We start from the raw sequence: 21,819 nt of genomic DNA on the forward strand, positions 1-21,819 counted from the left end.
TTTATATAGCAAGCCACAGCCACATGACTCGTTGTCTGTAGGAGCGAACGCTTATCTCTTTAAGACTTGATGAATATTCCGCCCCTCATTCCCAGATCCTCCCAGTCAGTTTGGCTGTCCTGTCCTATCCTGCAGTGCCCTCACTCCTACAGTAGTATAATGAATTTTCAGGAAGCCACTTCCTCCATCATTCGGGACTGTTAGTGTAATGGCTTGTTTGTTAGGCCTTATCTGCTACTCCATTGCTGTACTACACTATATACTCCATTTAGGGATGTGGTGTGTATTTCCTTTTTTTTCTACACAATGATGTGTACTTTGATATCAAATTGTGTATTGTTTTCTTGAGCTTTTATTGTGTCAGATTAAAAAACCCTCCAGTCTTCTGGGACTGGAGAAAATCCTGTTTGAGTCCAGAGTAATAATGCTGCGTAAGGCCAATGGAGAAAGTATTACCTGAGAATTAGATTTCAAGCCTCACCGGAGAGCATGGTGAAATCCCTGGCGAGTCGTGTTGTGAGCTTGTGCCTCGTCCTGAGATTGGCTGAAAGGCTGGCTGCCTGTCTTAATGAATATGGTGTGCGCATCAACATCATGGGATGTTCACATGGGTCACATTTTTGGAACAGTGTATTTCAGGAGATATGCATACACACACAAAATGCAGATAAACAAGGCTACATTGTATGTATACATCTTGGTTGCCATTGTAAAATATATTGATCACATGACTGTATGTTAACCACAATTTAAACAGTAGTGCTCTCTCTAGTCAATAGGGGCATTGTGTGCTCTATAAGGGCATCTGAGGGCATGAGAGAATCACTTTGGAACAAGGTGAAATCCTATAAAACCGGTTCCGACACTGTACCTTTTGTGTGTGTCTCTTCACTGTCCCCGTTGTTCCATAAGGTGTATTTGTACCTTGTTTTTACCTGACTGTACTGCTCGCATCAGTTGCCTGATGTGGAATAGAGTTCCATGTAGTCATGTCTCTATGTAGTACTGTGCACCTCCCATAGTCTGTTCTGGATGTGGGGACTGTGAAGAGACCTCTGGCATGTCTTGTGGGGTATACATTCATCTTGTCAGCACCTCTTACAAAAACAAGGAGTGATGAAGTCAAACTCTCTTCCACTTTGAGCCATGAGATATTGACATGCATGTCATTAATGTTAGCTCTCCGTGTACTTGTAAGGGCCAGCCGTGCTGCCCTGTTCTGAGCTAACTGCAATTTTCCTATGTTCATCTTTGTGGCATCTGACCACACTACTGAACAGTAGTCTAGGTGTGACAAAAGGGCCTGTAGGACCTGCCTTGTTGATAGCGTTGTTAAGATGCTTTATTATGGACAGACTTCTCCACATCTTAGCTGCTGTTGTATCAATATGTTCTGACCATGACAGTTTACAATACAGGGTTACTCCAAGCAGTTTAGTTACCTCAACTTGCTCAATTTCCACATGATTCATTACGAGATGTATTTGAGGTTCAGGGTTTAGTGAAGGATTTGTCCCAAATACAATGCTTTTAGTTTTGGAAATATTCAGGATTAACAAATTCCTTGCTACCAATTCTGAAACTAACTACAGCTCTTTGTTAAGTGTTGCTGTCATTTCAGTTGCTGTAGTAGCTGCCATGTATAGTGTTGAGGCATCCACATACATAGACACACTTTACTCAAAGCCAGTGACATGTCATTAGTAAAGATTGAAAAAGTAAGTGGCCTAAACATCTACCCTGGGGAATTCCTGTAAAGCCATAACACAAGTTTTTCCATGGTCAATAATGTCAGAAGCTGTACTGAAGTCTAACAAGACAGCCCCCACAATCATTTTATTATCAATCTCTCTCAGCCAATCATCAGTGCTGTGCTTGTTGAGTGTCCTTCCCTATAAGTGTGCTGAAAATCTGTTGTCGATTTGTTTACTGTGAAATAGGATTGTATCCATTTTTTTCCAGGAAGTTTACTAAGGGTTGGTAACAGGCTGAGTGGTTGGCTATTTGAGCCAGTAAAGGGGGCTTTACTATTCTTGGGTAGCAGAATGACTTTAGCTTTCCTCCAGGCCTGATGGCACACACTTTCTAAACTCAGCAAAATAAAGAAACGTCCCCTTTTCAGGAACCTGTCTTTGAAAGATCATTCGTAAAAATCCAAATAACTTCATAGATCTTCTTTGTAAAGGGTTTAACACTGTTTCCCATGCTTGTTCAATGAACCATAAACAATTAATGAACATACACGGTGGTTAAGATACTAACAGCTTAAAGACGGTAGGCAATTAAGGTCACAGCTATGAAAACTTAGGACACTAAAGAGGCCTTTCTACTGACTCCGAAAAACATCAAAAGAAAGATCCCCAGGGTCCCTGCTCATCTGTGTGAATGTGCCTTAGGCATGTTGCAAGGAGGCATGAGGACTGCAGATGTTGCTAGGGCAATAAATTGCAACGTCCGTACTGTGAGACGCCTAAGACAGCGCTACAGCAAGACAGGACGGACAGATGATTGTCCTCGCAGTGGCAGACCACGTGTAACCACCTGCACAGCATCGGTACATCCGAACATCACACCTGCGGGACAGGTACGGGATTGCAACAACAACTGCCCGAGTTACACCAGGAACGCACAATCCCTCCCTCCAGTGCTAAGACTGTTCGCAATAGGCTGAGAGAGGCTGGACTGAGGGATTGTAGGCCTGTTGTAAGGCAGGTCCTCACCAGACATCACCGGCAACAACGTAGGCAAAAACCACTGTTGCTGGACCAGACAGGACTGGCAAAAAGTGCTTGATGAGAGCCAGTCAATATTTAAATCACCCAGACACTATACTGCTCTGTTGATATCACCTATATTATCAAGCATTTCACATATATTATCCAGATACTGACTGTTAGCACTTGGTGTAGCAGCTTCCCATTAGAATGGGCTTAAGCTGAGGCAGGTTGTAGTCATGGGACTCATCATCCCAGAAACCCTGGACCCACTCCAATTTGCATACCGCCCCAACAGATCCACAGAGGATGCAATCTCATTTGCACTCCACACTGCCCTCTCCCACCTAGAAAAGAGGAATAGCTATGTGAGGAGGCTGTTTGACTACAGCTCAGTATTCAACACCAAAGTCCCCTCCAAGCTCATCACCAGGCTCGTGACCCTGGGACTTGAACACCTCCCTCTGCAACTGGATCCTGGACTTCCCCAGGTGGTAAGAGTAGGCAATAACATGGGAGCTCCTGTACTCCCTGTTCACCCATGACGGTGTGGCCACGCATGACACTATCATCAAGTTTGCTGATGACACGACGGGGGTAGCCCTGATTTCCAACGGCAATGAGACAGCCTACAGGGAGGAGGTCAGAGACCTGGCAGTGTTGTGCCAGGACGACAACTTCTCCCTCAACATCACCAAGACCAAGGAGTTGTTTGGGTGGCTGCATAACCCTATCCACAACGATGGGGCCGCAGTGCTGTATTAGGAAAAAAAGGTGCTTATTAGTTTGGGTTTGTAGCCATAGGGAAACCCTTTTTGGTGCTTGGTTGAACCCTTTGCAGAGGATTCTACTTAGAACCCTCTATAAAGGGTTCTACAAAGAACCCTTTTATCTTTGAAGTGTTCCTTCCTCGAACCCTCCATGAACAGTTTTACAAGTCTTTATTTGCATATTTTTTTTACGACAGTATGACATACAGTGCCTACAGAAAGTATTCAAACCCTTTCACTTTTTCCACATTTTGTTGTTATAGCCTGAATTTTAAATGGTTTAAATTTGAATGTGTCACTGGCCTGCACACACTACCCCATAATGTCAGTGGAATTAGGCTTTATGAATGTTTGCAAATGAATTAAAAATGAAAAGATGAAATGTCTTGTCAGTTAGTATTCAACACCTTTGTTATGGCAAGATTGAATACGTTCCGGAGTAATAATGAGCTTAACAAGTCACAAGTTGCATGGACTCTGTGTGCAATAATAGTGTTTAACATTATTTTGAATGACAACCTCATCTCTGTACCCCACACATACAATTATCTGTTAGGTCGCTCAATCGAGCAGTGAATTTCAAACACAGATTCAACCACAAAGTACAGGGAAGTTTTCCAATGCCTCGCAAAGAAGAGCACCTATTGGTAGATGGTTAAAAAAGCAGACATTGACTATCCCTTTTGAGCATGGTGAAATTATTAATTACACTTTGGATGGTCTATTTTTACACCCAGCCACTACAAAGATACAAGCGTCCTTCCTAATTCAGGTGCCAGACAGGAATGATACCGCTCAGGGATTTCACCATGAGGCCAATGGTGACTTTAAAACGGTTAGACTTGGTTATGATAGGAGAAAACTGAGGCTGGATTAACAACATTGTAGTTACATGACAATACTAACCTAATTGAGGAAAAAGAAGGGTCCCTGTACAGAACAAAAATAAAGCAAAGCAATTACCTTTTTTTATTTTATTTTATTTTTTACAAAAAGGGTTATGTTTGGGCGAAATCCAATACAACACATTACTGAGTACCACTCTCCATATTTTCAAGCATAGTGGTGGCTGCAACATGTTATGGGTACTCTTGTAATCGTTAAGGACTGGGGAGTTTTTCAGGATAAAGAAAATAGAAACAGAAGGGAGCTAAGCACAGGCAAAATCCTAGAGGAAAAGCTGGTTCAGTCTGCTTTCCACCAGACACTGGGAGATGAATTCACCTTCTCAGCAGGACAATAACCTAAAACAAAAGGCAAAATCGACACTAGAATTGCTTATCAAGAAGACAGTGAATGAGTGGCCGAGTTACAGTTTTGACTTAAATCTACTTGGCCATCCATGACAAGACCTGAAAATGGTTGTCTAGCAATGATCAACAACCAATTTGATAGAGCTTGAAGAATTGTTTTAAAGAATAATGGGCAAATATTGTAAAATCCAGGTGTGGAAAGCTCTTAGACTTACCCAGAAAGAGACAACTGTTAGAATCACCTTTGGCATTGATAATGTATTGACTCAAGGGTGTGAATACTTATGTAAATTAGATTAATGTATTTCATTTTCAATACATTTGCAAAAATGTATTGTTAATTTAGGGTATTGTGTGTTGATGGGGGAGAGAAAATAAACATTTAATAAATGTTGAATTCAGGCTGTAACACAATGTGGAATAAGTCAAGGGGTATGAATACTTTCTGAAGGCACTGTATATCATAAGGCCTTTATTTCAGGGCCTAGTTATTCCCTAACACAGTGGTCAGAAACTCCTGGTTTACAGGCCACATCACGTCTGCAAGTCCGCTATGCTGGCTTACAAAGTGATGTGTAATTCCGATTGGAATCGAGCCAGTGAGGATCTCCAACAATTGGAACCTTTGATCATCCGCAACTAGGATATGGCCTAAAATCTTTCGGTTACTGGCCCAACGCCCTAACCACAAGGCTACCCGCCGCCACTCAAATAAGCTTTCTTGTACAATGTAAAGGTCAAATACACAGCATTTCAAAAGTCAGCAATAGTATAATCAATTCAGGTCTTGTGAATTTATACCTAGGCTAAATATAAGCCTTCCTGAACCAAGAAGACCAATTCATAATTTAATTATTTTTATAAAATAGTTTAACCTGCTTTTTTTGCAGTAATCACTACTTCCGGCGCCGACAGAGATGGCCGCCTCGCTTCGCGTTCCTAGGAAACTATGCAGTTTTTTGTTTTTTTACGTGTTATTTCTTACATTAGTACCCCAGGTCATCTTAGGTTTCATTACATACAGTCGAGAAGAACTACTGAATATAAGATCAGCGTCAACTCACCATCAGTACGACCAAGAATATGTTTTTCGCGACGCGGACCCTGTGTTCTGCCTTACAAACAGGACAACGGAGTGGATCCTATGCAGCGACCCAAAAAAACGACTCCGAAAGAGAGGGAAACGAGGCGGTCTTCTGGTCAGACTCCGGAGACGGGCACAGCGCACACCACTCCCTAGCATTCTTCTTGCCAATGTCCAGTCTCTTGACAACAAGGTTGATGAAATCCGAGCAAGGGTAGCATTCCAGAGGGACATCAGCGACTGTAACGTCCTTTGCTTCACTGAAACATGGCTCACTGGAGAGACTCTATCCGAAGCGGTGCAGCCAACGGGTTTCTCCATTCATCGCGCTGACAGAAACAAACATCTTTCTGGTAAGAAGAGGGGCGGGGGCGTATGCCTCATGGCCAACGTGACATGGTGTGATGAAAAAAACATACAGGAACTCAAATCCTTCTGTTCACCTGATTTAGAATTCCTCACAATCAAATGTAGACCGCATTATCTACCAAGAGAATTCTCTTCGATTATAATCACAGCCGTATATATCCCCCCCCAAGCAGACACATCGATGGCTCTGAACGAACTTTATTTAACTCTCTGCAAACTGGAAACGATTTATCCGGAGGCTGTATTCATTGTAGCTGGGGATTTTAACAAGGCTAATCTGAAAACAAGACTCCCCAAATTTTATCAGCATATTGATTGCGCAACCAGGGGAGGAAAGACCTTGGATCATTGTTACTCTAACTTCCGCGACGCATATAAGGCCCTGCCCCGCCCCCCTTTCGGAAAAGCTGACCACGACTCCATTTTGTTGATCCCTGCCTACAGACAGAAACTAAAACAAGAGGCTCCCACGCTGAGGTCTGTCCAACGCTGGTCCGACCAAGCTGACTCCACACTCCAAGACTGCTTCCATCACGTGGACTGGGAGATGTTTCGTATTGCGTCAGATAACAACATTGACGAATACGCTGATTCGGTGTGCGAGTTCATTAGAACGTGCGTTGAAGATGTCGTTCCCATAGCAACGATTAAAACATTCCCTAACCAGAAACCGTGGATTGATGGGGATTGATGGCAGCATTCGTGTGAAACTGAAAGCGCGAACCACTGCTTTTAATCAGGGCAAGGTGTCTGGTAACATGACCGAATACAAACAGTGCAGCTATTCCCTCCGCAAGGCTATCAAACAAGCTAAGCGCCAGTACAGAGACAAAGTAGAATCTCAATTCAACGGCTCAGACACAAGAGGCATGTGGCAGGGTCTACAGTCAATCACGGACTACAGGAAGAAATCCAGCCCAGTCACGGACCAGGATGTCTTGCTCCCAGGCAGACTAAATAACTTTTTTGCCCGCTTTGAGGACAATACAGTGCCACTGACACGGCCTGCAACCAAAACATGCGGTCTCTCCTTCACTGCAGCTGAGGTGAGTAAGACATTTTAAACGTGTTAACCCTCGCAAGGCTGCAGGCCCAGACGGCATCCCCAGCCGCGCCCTCAGAGCATGCGCAGACCAGCTGGCCGGTGTGTTTACGGACATATTCAATCAATCCCTATACCAGTCTGCTGTTCCCACATGCTTCAAGAGGGCCACCATTGTTCCTGTTCCCAAGAAAGCTAAGGTAACTGAGCTAAACGACTACCGCCCCGTAGCACTCACATCCGTCATCATGAAGTGCTTTGAGAGACTAGTCAAGGACCATATCACCGCCACCCTACCTGACACCCTAGACCCACTCCAATTTGCTTACCGCCCAAATAGGTCCACAGACGATGCAATCTCAACCACACTGCACACTGCCCTAACCCATCTGGACAAGAGGAATACCTATGTGAGAATGCTGTTCATCGACTACAGCTCGGCATTCAACACCATAGTACCCTCCAAGCTCGTCATCAAGCTCGAGACCCTGGGTCTCGACCCCGCCCTGTGCAACTGGGTACTGGACTTCCTGACGGGCCGACCCCAGGTGGTGAGGGTAGGCAACAACATCTCCTCCCCGCTGATCCTCAACACTGGGGCCCCACAAGGGTGCGTTCTGAGCCCTCTCCTGTACTCCCTGTTCACCCACGACTGCGTGGCCACGCACGCCTCCAACTCAATCATCAAGTTTGCGGACGACACAACAGTGGTAGGCTTGATTACCAACAACGACGAGACGGCCTACAGGGAGGAGGTGAGGGCCCTCGGAGTGTGGTGTCAGGAAAATAACCTCACACTCAACGTCAACAAAACTAAGGAGATGATTGTGGACTTCAGGAAACAGCAGAGGGAACACCCCCCTATCCACATCGATGGAACAGTAGTGGAGAGGGTAGCAAGTTTTAAGTTCCTCGGCATACACATCACAGACAAACTGAATTGGTCCACTCACACAGACAGCATCGTGAAGAAGGCGCAGCAGCGCCTCTTCAACCTCAGGAGGCTGAAGAAATTCGGCTTGTCACCAAAAGCACTCACAAACTTCTACAGATGCACAATCGAGAGCATCCTGGCGGGCTGTATCACCGCCTGGTATGGCAACTGCTCCGCCCTCAACCGTAAGGCTCTCCAGAGGGTAGTGAGGTCTGCACAACGCATCACCGGGGGCAAACTACCTGCCCTCCAGGACACCTACACCACCCGATGTCACAGGAAGGCCATAAAGATCATCAAGGACATCAACCACCCGAGCCACTGCCTGTTCACCCCGCTATCATCCAGAAGGCGAGGTCAGTACAGGTGCATCAAAGCACGGACCGAGAGACTGAAAAGCAGCTTCTATCTCAAGGCCATCAGACTGTTAAACAGCCACCACTAACACTGAGTGGCTGCTGCCAACACACTGACACTGACTCAACTCCAGCCACTTTAATAATGGGAATTGATGGGAAATTATGTAAATATATCACTAGCACTTTAAACAATGCTACCTTATATAATGTTACTTACCCTACATTATTCATCTCATATGCATACGTATATACTGTACTCTATATCATCGACTGTATCCTTATGTAATACATGTATCACTAGCCACTTTAAACTATGCCACTTTGTTTACATACTCATCTCATTTGTACATACTGTACTCGATACCATCTACTGTATCTTGCCTATGCTGCTCTGTACCATCACTCATTCATATATCCTTATGTACATATTCTTTATCCCCTTACACTGTGTACAAGACAGTAGTTTTGGAATTGTTAGTTAGATTACTTGTTATTACTGCATTGTCGGAACTAGAAGCACAAGCATTTCGCTACACTCGCATTAACATCTGCTAACCATGTGTATGTGACAAATAAAATTTGATTTGATTTGATCTGGATTTCAAGTCTGTCTATGAAAATAGCCTTTTTTATATATATATTTTTTTACCAGAACCATGCAAAATGCACATTCACTAATAATGACTAACTTCTTGTAGCAGGCATGATAGAAAATTAGCACAGGTCGCATAAACAATCTCTCAAGCACAAGCCCACGTGCTAGTATGTAGCCAGCTAATCTTTTGTTCTTTATATTTCAAGTTTAGCCATCTTGGATCTATTTGCTATCTAACAAGACATAACAGTTTGAATTGTTATGAACACACCCTTCTGTCCATCTCCAACTGTTTGAACAGCATGCCAGCCTGTCCACTTTGTTCAGATGTTGAAATCAAGTGGCTTACCTTATTTCTCAGAATGGGAGATCTTTGCCAATTCTTTATAATTGTGTTCTATGCTTATTGAACATTTTATAAAACAGACTAGACAGCCGGGCACCGAAGACACGGATATCGATTATGGCAGCCCCTGGTACCTCTATGATTCAGAGAGAATTTTCTGTAATATACCAAGCTGTTTAAAGGCACAGTCAACTTAGTGAATGTAAACTTCTGATCCAATGGAATTGTGATACAGTGAATTATAAGTGAAATAATCTGTCTGTTAACAATTGTTGGAAATATTACTTGGTCAAGCACAAAGTAGATAACCTAACCAACTTGCCGAAACTACAGTTTGGGAACAAGAAATTTGTGGAGTGGTTGAAAAACTAGTTTTAATGACTCCAACCTAAGTGTATGTAAACTTCCCACTTCAACTGTATCTACCTCAAATACTCCAGTAAATTATAAATGTTTGTAGTTCCTTTCTTATTTCTCGTGTGTTTTAGTTTTTTTGTATACATTTTTAATATTGAATACTGCACTGTGAGGTAGGCCTTGCAAGTCTAGCATTTCGGTATACTTGTGCATGTGTGAGAACTTGAAACTTTATCAACATAAGGCAGGCAAGGGGGAGGGGCGGGATTAGAGAGGGAAGGGCGGACACAAACGGTGGGAAATCTCTGCTCTAGAGAAACATTGCAGAAAGCTGAATCTTCTATCTCCGGTCATTCAACTATTTAAACATTGTGCTCAGAGTTAAGAGCTCCCCCTCTATCGATTTTGCAATGTTCTTCCTCATGACAAAATCTCTCTGGGGCAGTCGATGCAACTCTGGCCTTACCTGTGGTCCACATATTGTTATTGCAGATGTTAACATTATTTATTCCTTCGATAAGAACCCCAGGTAATCTTTTTTTCTTTTAAGTGTTCCATCAGTGCTGTTTGTGTTTGGATGTATTAGAACAGTAGTGCCTCTGGCTGGTAGGCTGTTCAATGAGGGAGTCAGTGAGGACTGGAGAGGTAGCTGGGTGTTTTAGAATGTCAGACAGGGACCTGGGTCATCTAGCTGCAATGGGCTACAGGTTTAACGCTTACGTCAGTGTGCGGCTAAAGACCTCTGCTAGCAATATTCTGAGAGATCTTGTATGTTGGCCTAGCATGAATGCAACTTCAACCACTATCCCTAACTCTAGACAGTGGGGTATGATGAGAAAGAGAGCTCCATGTTATTGTCTACTACTGCATGTTGTTTCCCTTCTGCAGGAGACAGTATTTACAAACAGGCTGGCTCTTAGCACACCACTGCAGACAGCGAGTCGCAGACAGACAAGCAGGCAGAGCTAATCTACACTATGCTAGCTGAGCCCCAGGCAGAGTGAGACTGAAGTTAATTCAATGCCGTGTTCCCCTTCAAGTTCCTGTTCATAATGAGATTGGAAGACAGACATTTGGTTCCTTGATTAAAGCATCCAGCCACATCACAGGGAGGTTATCGTGAGATGGATTCCTATGGCCTGGCTGTAATGTAGAATGTTATCTCCAACATCGATACTGTCACCTAAATTGTAAATGATGCCGTTGGTCACACCGCCAGACACCTGGTCTACCCAGAGACACTTTACGATAATATACTATGATAGGGATAGTATTGTATTGCCAGTGAGTCAGGCATACTAATTAAAATAACCTTTCTACAGTACAAAAGAGAGAACGCTAACTACATTTGCGACAGTAAAAGTGATTTTGCCCTCTTCACAGCAGGACCCATTGAGGACTTGTGGTTCCACCTGGGTAAATACATGTTATTACATAGGTATATTACGTTATTACATGGTTAAAGGTTTGCAAAGGTGTGTAAAGGTCACTCCATTTGTAATATGAAGGTTATTACATGGGGATTGGCCAAGCTGAGGGTTTAAGAGGATCCTGGGAGTGTTCCACAGCATGGCACCCCCAGGTCACTCCACTAATTTATGTTTTCAGATGACTTCCTTACCCCAGTGCTGCCCCCAGGCTACATTGTTAGCATAGATCTGTTTTTTGAGTATTTTTGCAAATGTTCTTACTTTTTTAACTCTGCATTGTTGGGAAAGGGCTCGTAAGTAAGCATTTCACCGTAAGGTCTACCGTTGTATTCGGCGCATGTGACATCAAATTGTATTTGATTTGAGTTGATGGTCCGGTGCAGAATGCACTGACTGATTAGTGACCATTAGGACCTGGGACTCATAACTAAACCCCCATAGGATTAGGGGCTTTCTTTTTATTGCTCTATATTAAGATGGGGAGGAGGTGGTAATCATTGGTCACTGTAGTTGTATTTTTGGAAAGCAGATTACACGCCATCATTACATTTGGCATGCATAGCCAAGCTTTGCATTTTGAATATAGCCTGTAATTAAGGCCATATGTCTTGATGTAATGGCATAATCCCTCTGTTCTCAGTCGTTGATGAAGAAAAGTTGTACAAACATCTTAAGCTAGAATGTATTTTTCTGTGAAATATTTTCCAAACTTAGGCTATTTAAATGTCAAAAGTTCTAAGGGAGCTCTTTGGAGGAGCACCAATATGAGCAAGTACATGACTGGAGAAGGATCATAGAAGAGTAGCCTGATTGCGTTGTTTATTTAACTAATGTTCTGGATGAACCGCCTTCTGCAAACCTCCTCTGGAAAGATCTAGTAAAACTGAGTTTATTTTTTAAAACCAGGATATGACCAAACCAGGATATGAAACCTTTTCTTTTTGTAATCTGGAACATTTTGAAATATCTGTTTTGTTTTGTATTTATATTCAACCATTTACTGTGTCTATTCAGCACTCTAAGGGACCCAAGGTGCCTGTGTCGGGGATAAGTGCACACTACATTAACAGTAGCTCTTGTGCCAAAGTGTCCATGAAGTTGGAAACTTTGGCGACCCACCAATTAGGGTGTAATACTTTACATTCAGAAAGTATTCAGACCTCTTGACTTTATCCACATTTTGTTATTTTACAGCCTTATTCTGAAATTGATTTAAAAAAAATCCTAAATCTACACAAAATACCCCATAATGACAAAGCAAAAACAGGTTTTCGCAAATGTATAAAAAAATAAAAATAAAACATTTACACAAGTATTCAGACCCTTTACTCAGTACTTTGTTGAAGCACCTTTGGGAGCAATTACAGCCTCGATTCTTCTTGGGTATGATGCTACAAGTTTGGCACACCTATATTTGGGGAGTTTCTTCCATTCTTCTCTGCAGATCCTCTCAAGCTCTGTCAGGTTGGATGGGGAGTGTCACTGCACAGCTATTTTCAGGTCTCTCCAGAGATGTTCGATCGGGTTCAAGTCCGGGCTCTGGCTGTGCCACTCAAGGGCATTCAGAGACTTGTACTGAAGCCACTCCTGCTTTATTTTGGCTGTGTGCTTAGGGTCGTTGTCCTGTTGGAAGGTGAACCTTCGTCCCAGTCTGAGGTCCTGAGCGGGTTTTCATCAAGGATCTCTGTGCTTTGCTCGGTTCATTGTTCCCTCGATCCTGACTAGTCTCCCAGTTCCTGCTGCTGAAAAACATCCCCACAGCATGATGCTGCCACCACCATGCTTCACTGTAGTGATGGTGCCAGGTTTCCTCCGTCAGGCCAAAGAGTTCAATTTTGGTTTCATCAGAATATTTTTTAATCTTGTGGTCTGCAAGTTCTTTGGGTGCCTTTTGGTAAACTCCAAGCAGTCTGTCATGTTTATTTAACCAAGGACTGGTTTCCTTCTGGCCACTTGACCATAAAGGCCTGATTGGTGGAGTGCTTCAGAGATGGTTGTCCTTCTGGAAGGTTCTCCCATCTCCACATTGTAACTCTAGAGCTATGTCAGTGAGACCATCGGGTTCTTGGTCACCTCCTTGACCAAGGCCCTTCTCCCCCGATTGCTCAGCTCTGGGAAGTGTCTTGGTGGTTCCAAACTTCTTTTATGTATCTTTATTTAACTAGGCAAGTCGGTTAAGAACAAATTTCTTATTTTCAATGACTGCCTTGTTCAGGGGCAGAACGACAGATTTGTACCTTGTCAGCTCGGGGATTCGAACTTTCAACCTTTCGGTTACTAGACCAACGCCCTAACCACTAGGCTACCCTGCGTTCTTGGGGACCTTCAATGCTGCAGAAGTTTGTTGGTGCCCTTCCCCAGATCTGTGCATCGACACAATCCTGTCTAGGAGCTCTCCAGACAAGTCCTTGGTTTTTGTTCTGACATGCAATGTCAACTGTTGGACATTATATAGACAGGTGTGTGCCTTTCCAAATCATGTCCAATCAATTGAATTTACCACAGGTGGACTCCAATCAAGTTGCAGAATCATCTTAAGGATGATGAAAGGAAACAGGATGCATCTGAGCTCAATGTTGAGTCTCATAGCAAGGGGTCTGAATAAATAAGTATTAATGTACAAAGATTTCTAAAAAACAGTTTTCCCTTTGTCATTATGGGGTATTGTGTATAGATTGAAGGATTTTTTAAATTTAAAAATGTATTCCCATAGGGCGGCGCACAATTGGCACAGCATCGTCCGGGTTTGGCTGGGGTAGGCCGTCATTGTAAATAAGAATTTGTTCTTAACTGACTTGCCTAGTTAAAGGTTTCCCAGACACACACACCACACTGACCAAAAAGTTATTTAGTTGACATTTACTTACTCCCCATTAACAGTAAAACATGTTGTTCATTTGTTCAGTCGTTTCATTCTCAACCCGGATTTGTCATACTGTGGAACGCCGTCTGGGTCTTTGCATGTCCAATAACACTGTTTGACGTGTCAAATAAGCTTGTTGACCAATCAGGACCTGAATATGACTGCACGTCATATAATAATTTAACTTGTTCATTTTTTACGTAGTTATTACACATTGATTACACTCACACGCATTTAATATGTCACAACGATTCATCGATATGTATGCTATGATGCTGGTAAAAAATTGCCTTGCGCACCTACAGTGCTGGTCATACAATGTTCTTCCCCAAAAACATAGCAAAGTGACAATCTGTTTCAGTAACTATAGTTTGCTAGTTTGCTATAGTTTGCTAGCTTACTATATAGCTATATAACCCTAATTTATAAGATGTCGAGGTTGGAATGTTGTTATATAAATTCAACAAAAGACAATAATTTGTTAATTTGATCTGTTAATCACAATGGATGTATTTTACTTTAGAATTGCATTGGGGGCATGCTTATTTCACTGTACAGCCTCACCTATGGATTGTGGATCAATGACATGGGATATAAGTCTACTCAGTGACACCCATAGATCATTAGCTTCATAGCTCTTATTGCGGGACTGAAACAACTGTGAATTGAGCCACATTTATTGTCAACCTATGTGTATTGAACAGTATTCCCGTGGACAAACAATACTGTGTGGATGTTTTGGAGTCTGAAAACTCTGAGGACGTTGGGAAAACAATAAGAGCTACTATGCTAATATTTGCATAAACTCTTCACAGTTGTGTTCTGTGGGTGTCACCGAGTAGACTGATACTCCACTTCATTGCTTCACATTCCAACCTTGTTTAACATTATCTAGTCTAAATATGGCATGATTCCAGCAATTGTAATCACTTTCAGACCATAAATTCCACGATTGTGCCTAATCCTTATTGTGGCTAGCTTCACAACACATAACCCGGTCCAGTTGAGCCTCACTAGCCAGATGAAGCTAGCTGGCTGCTTATAACATAAGCTTTGGGCAACAGGGTTAAGTAGCTGGCTAGTGATCTATTTTCATGAACTGAAGTTAAATTTCAATAGGTGAACAACAAGTGGCTTCCTAGCTAATACTTACTCACAAGGAATTCTAAATCATTGCAATAATGAAAATGACTGCAGTTTCTACTGGTCATTGTTTTCAGGCTGGTTGTGTTGGTGCTAGCTAGGTACTAAGCTAAAGCTACCTAACCCAGTAGTTGCGCCCGAACAAATAATGGTTTATTACCATTGTGGTATTGTAAACACATAAATTGTGGCCCGTGTTTGCTTGTTTTTTGTACAGCTTTGACAGTGCTACTGATAGTGGTGGTGGCGCTCGGCTTGCAAGTGCAAATTCAGAACACACAACATTCTATAATAGGACTGTGTTATTTAAAGCTTATTAAACGTGCGAAAGTGTTATTTGACGTGTATCTTTTTTGACCCAAATGGAGTTCCATAGTATGTTGTGAAGCTAATTGCAGGGATGCTATTACTGTGTAACTCCGATAGGGCAACGTGTACCGATGCTCGACCAGTCGGTGAAAGCCAACATCACCCACGACCGAGAACGGTTGATTGTCAAGGGCAATGAATCCCATTATATTGGCGTTAATGGATTTTGCTTTTGTGTTGTCTCGCTGAAATTTTGTTACTCTTTCAAATGACTGATCGACTTCTTGACTGATCGATCCACACAGCAGACATTGTGGGCTAGGTTAGGAATGCTGTGTTGCATGTGTAATGCACCATTTTACGTGGCATCATCACGTCATGTACCAAAGTTATATAGGTATCCACGTCAACTTTGACATCGGTTTTGCACATCGGCGTTAAACTAGACATTGATGCCGATGTTGGCATTTTTAGCTAATATCTGCCGATTCAGATATGTTCACAGATATATTGTGCATCCCTAGCTGTAACGTAACAAAATGTGGAAAATGGGAAGGGGTCTGAATATTTTCCAAATGCACTGTATATTATATAATTCATGGATAATGTTTTAAATGCTAATAAAAGTGTGGTAAATGTGTAATTCTTCAAAACAAGCTCTTCAGTTTCTACTCAGCTCCGCGGGCACATAGGCCGTGTGAACAAAGCTTGGATTGGTTTGCCAGCCATTTGCTATGAGGGGGAACTGCCACAATGAAATCGCAGGATTTCATTGCATAAATTATAACAGCACAAAGTAAATGGACTTTCTTGGGTCACTCAAATGTACGCTCAGTCAGAACTTCCAGGTCTGCTCTAGTCTCCCTCCCAATGAGTCTCTCATGCCAGACGGCTTACTTTCGCATGTGAGACTAGATCTGCTCTATCAGGTACAGATTGTGCTAAAACAAAAAGGAAATTGTAATTAACTTGTAAATAAATAATCACAACAGTCATGGGAACCTGGGACCTTATAAATCAGACATCTACATCCAACAACAGTCGGAAGGACAAAGGGGTACACTAGAATCCTCTCATCTGGTAGGACAAAAAAGCATGATGGTGGCTGGCAAATTTTGTTTCCCCCATGGTGTTCATCAGTTTCTACTGTAGGTGACAGGGCAACATGTTGTGTGGTGATGTGACTATCATTAATATGATGACTGCTATTTATTGAATAATTACCTACTACGTTTAGTTATTACTTGATTAAATTAATCATGTAACAATTAACTCATTAGTAATTTGGGGCACCACGGGAAAATATTATTTGAGTTACCGCTTCCCTACTTAACTCAAGAATATATAGGTATCATACCAGTCACCATTTAATAATTTCCTCATATCAGTCTCATTCTGAACGTTGTTGACTTTGATTAGCAATACTTTTGTGCAGATTTACATTCTCTACCACACATTGATTTGATTATTTATTTATTTATTTATTAACAAGCTAAATGATAACATAAGACACACACACACACACGGTATAGGTTATTGATTAGAAACGTAATATGATGACAAGTCCCTAGCTGACGAATACAATATGACACTGGTTACAGAAGATGGAGATTTAAAGAGCGGGAGAGAAAGAGAAGCAACACTTGGATACATTTGCTAACTATGCTTAGTTTAGCCCTAATACCTTTCCCCAAACTGCCGTTCCTTTGGGTAAGAAGTAATGTAATGATGTATTTACGTGTTGAAGGTCTTCCTCGTGTATCTCTGTCGGGCCCCCTTCGGTTGGCCTAGTCTTTCGTTCTCAAGTCTCATTGTCCACAATATGTCACACAGTCCTTTCTCTTAGTTGTCTGTTTACTTGTACACGTTCTGGAAGAGGGATATTCTGAGGACTGCTAATCAGCCGTGTAGATTATCCCAGAGTGGCTCGCTGGCTAGCTAGCTGATACTGATAGCTAGCTCCCATGCCCATTTCAAGTTTTTCTAAACTAATATCTGACTATCTCGGAAATATGAAGTTAACTGGCTGGAGCATCATGCTTTGTTTCATGTTAGCTAGCTATTCCTAGTTAAATAATGTGTTTTCACTTATTGTATCTGCATGCTTGTTGCGTTCTCCTTGGTGCACACATTCGTGAGCTGTCTGCGTGTTTTAAATAGTATAATCTAATATTTTCAAAACATTGGCAGCAGTGGTCATTTGGTTTCTGACATGCAGTAATGAAATCGGTGTATTTAGATCGCTTTATATATATTCTCAAAGAAACTACCGGTAGTTCGAAAACTTGCCATCATATTTTGTCATTCTGCTTGTTGACAACTTCATTCACCCCGCTCCCGGGTTTTCAGCCAATCCGCCACTGGTCAGGACTGTGGCAGTTGCAGAAGAGAAACCTGACTGACTTCTGTAAGTCAATAGTACTGCCAGTATTGTGCTCAGTGTTGAAGTTCAAGGTGTGGCTGCAGTGATATCATCACCAGTAGCATGTGAACTATACAGATTCCTGTATGAAGGCTTATACATATGAGGTGTAGATTTGGACATGTATGGTTAGTTACTACAGTACATCTGGAACTACCTACCTACCTACCTCCACTCTATCAGTCCCATAGATTACTGTCATTAACCAATCCTCTGACGCCAGTCTGAGACGCATAGTAGTTGAGTATTACTGCAGTGCTGTGCTACAGGCTTAATGGGTTCTGTCCTCTCTAGTAGAGGTCGACCGATTATGATTTTTCAACACCGATACCGATTATTGGAGGACCAAAATAGCTGATACCGATTTAATCTGCTTTTTATATATATATATATAACTCCCTAGAAAGGCCTGAACCAAGGAAGAAACCTAGAGAGGAACCAGGCTATGAGGGGTGGCCAGTCCTCTTCTGGCTGTGCCGGGTGGAGATTATAACAGAACATGGCCAAGATGTTCAAATGTTCATAAATGACCAGCATGGTCAAATAATAATAATCACAGTCGTCGTTGAGGGTGCAACAGGTCAGCACCTCAGGAGTAAATGTCAGTTTGCTTTTCATAGCCGATGATTAAGAGTATCTCTACAGCTCCTGCTGTCTCTAGAGAGTTGAAAACAGCAGGTCTGGGACAGGTAGCACATCCGGTGAACTGGTCAGGGTTCCATAGCCGCATAGCCGTTCATTCAGTATTGTTGTAATGACAATTACAACAATACTGAACTAACACTTATTTTAACTTAATATAATGCATCAATAAAATCAATTTAGTCTCAAATAAATAATGAAACATGTTCAATTTGGTTTAAATAATGCAAAAAACAAAGTGTTGGAGAAGAAAGCAAAAGTGCAATATGTGCCATGTAAAAAAAGGTAACGTTTAAGTTCCTTGCTCAGAACATATGAAAGCTGGTGGTTCCTTTTAACATGAGTCTTCAATATTCCCAGGTAAAAAGTTTTAGGTTGTAGTTGTTATAGGACTATTTATCTCTATACTATTTGTATTTCATATACCTTTGACTATTGGATGTTCTAATAGGTACTTTAGTATTGCCAGCCTAATCTCTGGAGTTGATAGGCTTGAAGTCATAAACAGCGCAATTCTTGAAGCACAGCGAAGAGCTGCTGGCAAATGCAGGAAAGTGCTGTTTGAGAATAAATTATTCCGAGCCTGCTGCTGCCTACCACCGCTCAGTCAGACTGCTCTATCAAATCATGGCAAATTAATTACTGTCTTTGATAGGAAGAAATGGTCTTCACACAGTTCGCAACGAGCCAGGCGGCCCAAACTGCTGCATATACCCTGACTGCTTGCACAGAACGCAAGAGAAGTGACACAATTTTCCTAGTTAAAATAAATTAATGTTAGCAGGCTATATTTACTAAATATGCAGGTTTAAAAATATATACTTGTATTGAGTTTAAGAAGGGCATTGATGTTTATGGTTAGGTACACATTGGTACAACTATAGTGTATTTTACAGAAATGTGCATGTTAAATCAACCGTTTGGCGATGTAGGCTGTGATTCAATGATAAATTAACAGGCACCACATCAATTATACGCAACGCGGGACAAGCTAGATAAACTAGTAATATCATCAACCATGTGTAGTTAACTAGTGATTGTTAAGATTGATTGATTGTTTTTTATAAGATAAGTTTAATGCTAGCTTGCACCTGACCATAGGTCCTGTCTGCACTTGCATAACAGGTAGTCAACCTGTCACGCAGTCTCCTCGTGGAGTTCAATGTAATCGGCCATAATTGGTCAAAAATGCAGATGACCGATTGTTATGAAAACTTGAAATCAGCCCTAATTAAATCGGTCATTCTGATTAATCGGTCGACCTCTACTCTCTAGGTCCCATCTCAGGCCTATGGGACATACTTGCCTGCTCCATTTGTCACTGTGATTATGCACTCCACGGGCTGAGAGGAGTGGAGCAAGACTCTTCTTCTGGCTCGCCTAGTGCGCTGCCCTCTCTCCATCTGCCTATCTAACATACTTGTACTCTCTCCATCTCTTACTTCTTCACCTTTACACACTTTACTTACTCTCTCATATTTGGACTTGGACTACATATTCTACTATATAAAATGAAAATAAGTGAAACTGCTGTTCTGCAGAAGTCTGGAGATTCCTCCTGGGAAACAGGGGAGGCAGTATGCTGATGGTTGATTTACTCTGCACCATAAATCGGCCAAATTCACTTAGTCCCTTGTGACTTGTTGACTCATTTATCAGCCACTACGTTATTTTGTTGCTATTAGGCAGTTATGCATCAGCCGCCCGTTGAATAACTTAGTCAGACCATTACGATCAGTTAACAGGGTTATACCTCTGTAGCCACAACACCCTCAACACACATGCCACCTCACAATGGCTTTTTAATGGCACAATTGGAATCAGACATTTTATGCAGAATGTCATAAACGCTAAATAGCATCAGTTAGCGTAGCAACTTTGTGGGTGTGAAGGGCTAACTTAATTTGTGTTGGTTATGATTTGACCCGAGTGGATTACACAATGGGATGGACTGGAGGGAAATTTTTTCGCAAGTGCGAGTGCACAAAGACACACACTGTTTAACAATAAAGTCCTTAGATGTGCTTCTCCCATTAAATCCGTCTGTCTGTGGTGTTTTGTTTTATCACACTCAAGGACTGACAGAACTACCTACTTTTGTTTTAGTTGAGACTATTCTTACATTTGCCTGAGTGAAGAAAGACACACCCTGATATTTCTTAAAAATCTGTTTCTAGGTCCTTCAGGGAACATTTCATGGAAACTTTCTGTAAGAGCCAGTGGAAACATTTTTTTAATACGGTTACCTTTTTAATTTAACCCCTTCAAGTATCCACACTCAGCATACTTCAAATGCCCAGCAATACAGTAAATGTGCAGTAGAACACAGAGTTAATCTGAATGTCAGTGAACAGTTTGGTCTCAAGTTATAAGACATACTCTTGTATTTCTCCTGCTGTGGCGTTAGATCTACATGCCTATGGATGTGTTCTGTGTTGGCATTGTTTCGGGAGGTGAGGGGTTAAGGCTGCCAGTGGTTTGTTTGGAAAGTTGTTTCTAGTTCAGTGGCCTTGCGTACAGACTATGCCGGGGGGAGAGGGAGGGGGCTATACTACATGTAGTTGTACTAATTGTTGTAATGTGTGGTATAGTTCTTCAGATCTCTCACTGTCTCTGTCTGTCTCTTTACCTCCCTATTGCTCCCTCATTCAAACACTTACAGACACACAGTACACAAACACTAACGCACAAACGGGTCACTGCCCAGTGGGGCTCTCTAATCTCAAATTGATCCACCCCCCCTTGTCTCTATTTGTGTTTCTTAACTTGCTGCCACCACCCAGGAGCACTCTTTTAGACTGCAGGTTTCCCTATGGTGCTTTACTATAAAGCCTTTTTTATTGACAGTGGCTTTGTCTAGAAGCTCCGGGCTTGATCCGGTTGACTAAAAGACAGAATTATAGGAGCTCTACCTCTGCACTAGACTATAGCTATTGGAGGTCAGTTGTCATATGGCTATTCAGAAAAATCTATCTTTTTAAAGTTGATGATCTCAGTAGAATGACATGCCATTCTGCATATATAATTTCCTCACCAATGTTCTGAATGACAGTATAAAATACATGAGAAACATGATTGATGCACCCCTATTGTTGATCTTCTCTATAGATGCTGTGAACTGTGAATATGGGATTAAAAGTGTCCCCTTCCTTTTAATGCGACCAAAAAGTTTTACTTTGGGTTGGAC

General features: G+C 42.0%; 1 protein-coding gene across 11 annotated transcripts in view; it reads left to right on the forward strand.

Moving 5' to 3' along the window:
- Window positions 1–21,819, forward strand: part of LOC139413408 (membrane associated guanylate kinase, WW and PDZ domain containing 1b) — a 203,514-nt gene that overhangs the window by 43,529 nt on the left and 138,166 nt on the right. Inside the window, exon 1 of one of the 11 annotated variants that reach the window (XM_071160750.1) lies at window positions 10,280–10,352. The exons of the other annotated variants lie outside the window; for them this stretch is intronic. Coding sequence (XP_071016851.1) covers window positions 10,316–10,352 — 37 coding nt within the window. The 5' untranslated portion in view covers window positions 10,280–10,315. Of the gene's footprint in view, window positions 1–10,279; window positions 10,353–21,819 lie in introns of those variants that run through there. 11 annotated transcript variants of the gene reach the window in all.

Source organism: Oncorhynchus clarkii, chromosome 7 (assembly GCF_045791955.1).
Source record: "Oncorhynchus clarkii lewisi isolate Uvic-CL-2024 chromosome 7, UVic_Ocla_1.0, whole genome shotgun sequence".
In the NCBI taxonomy this organism is placed as follows: Eukaryota; Metazoa; Chordata; class Actinopteri; order Salmoniformes; family Salmonidae; genus Oncorhynchus; species Oncorhynchus clarkii.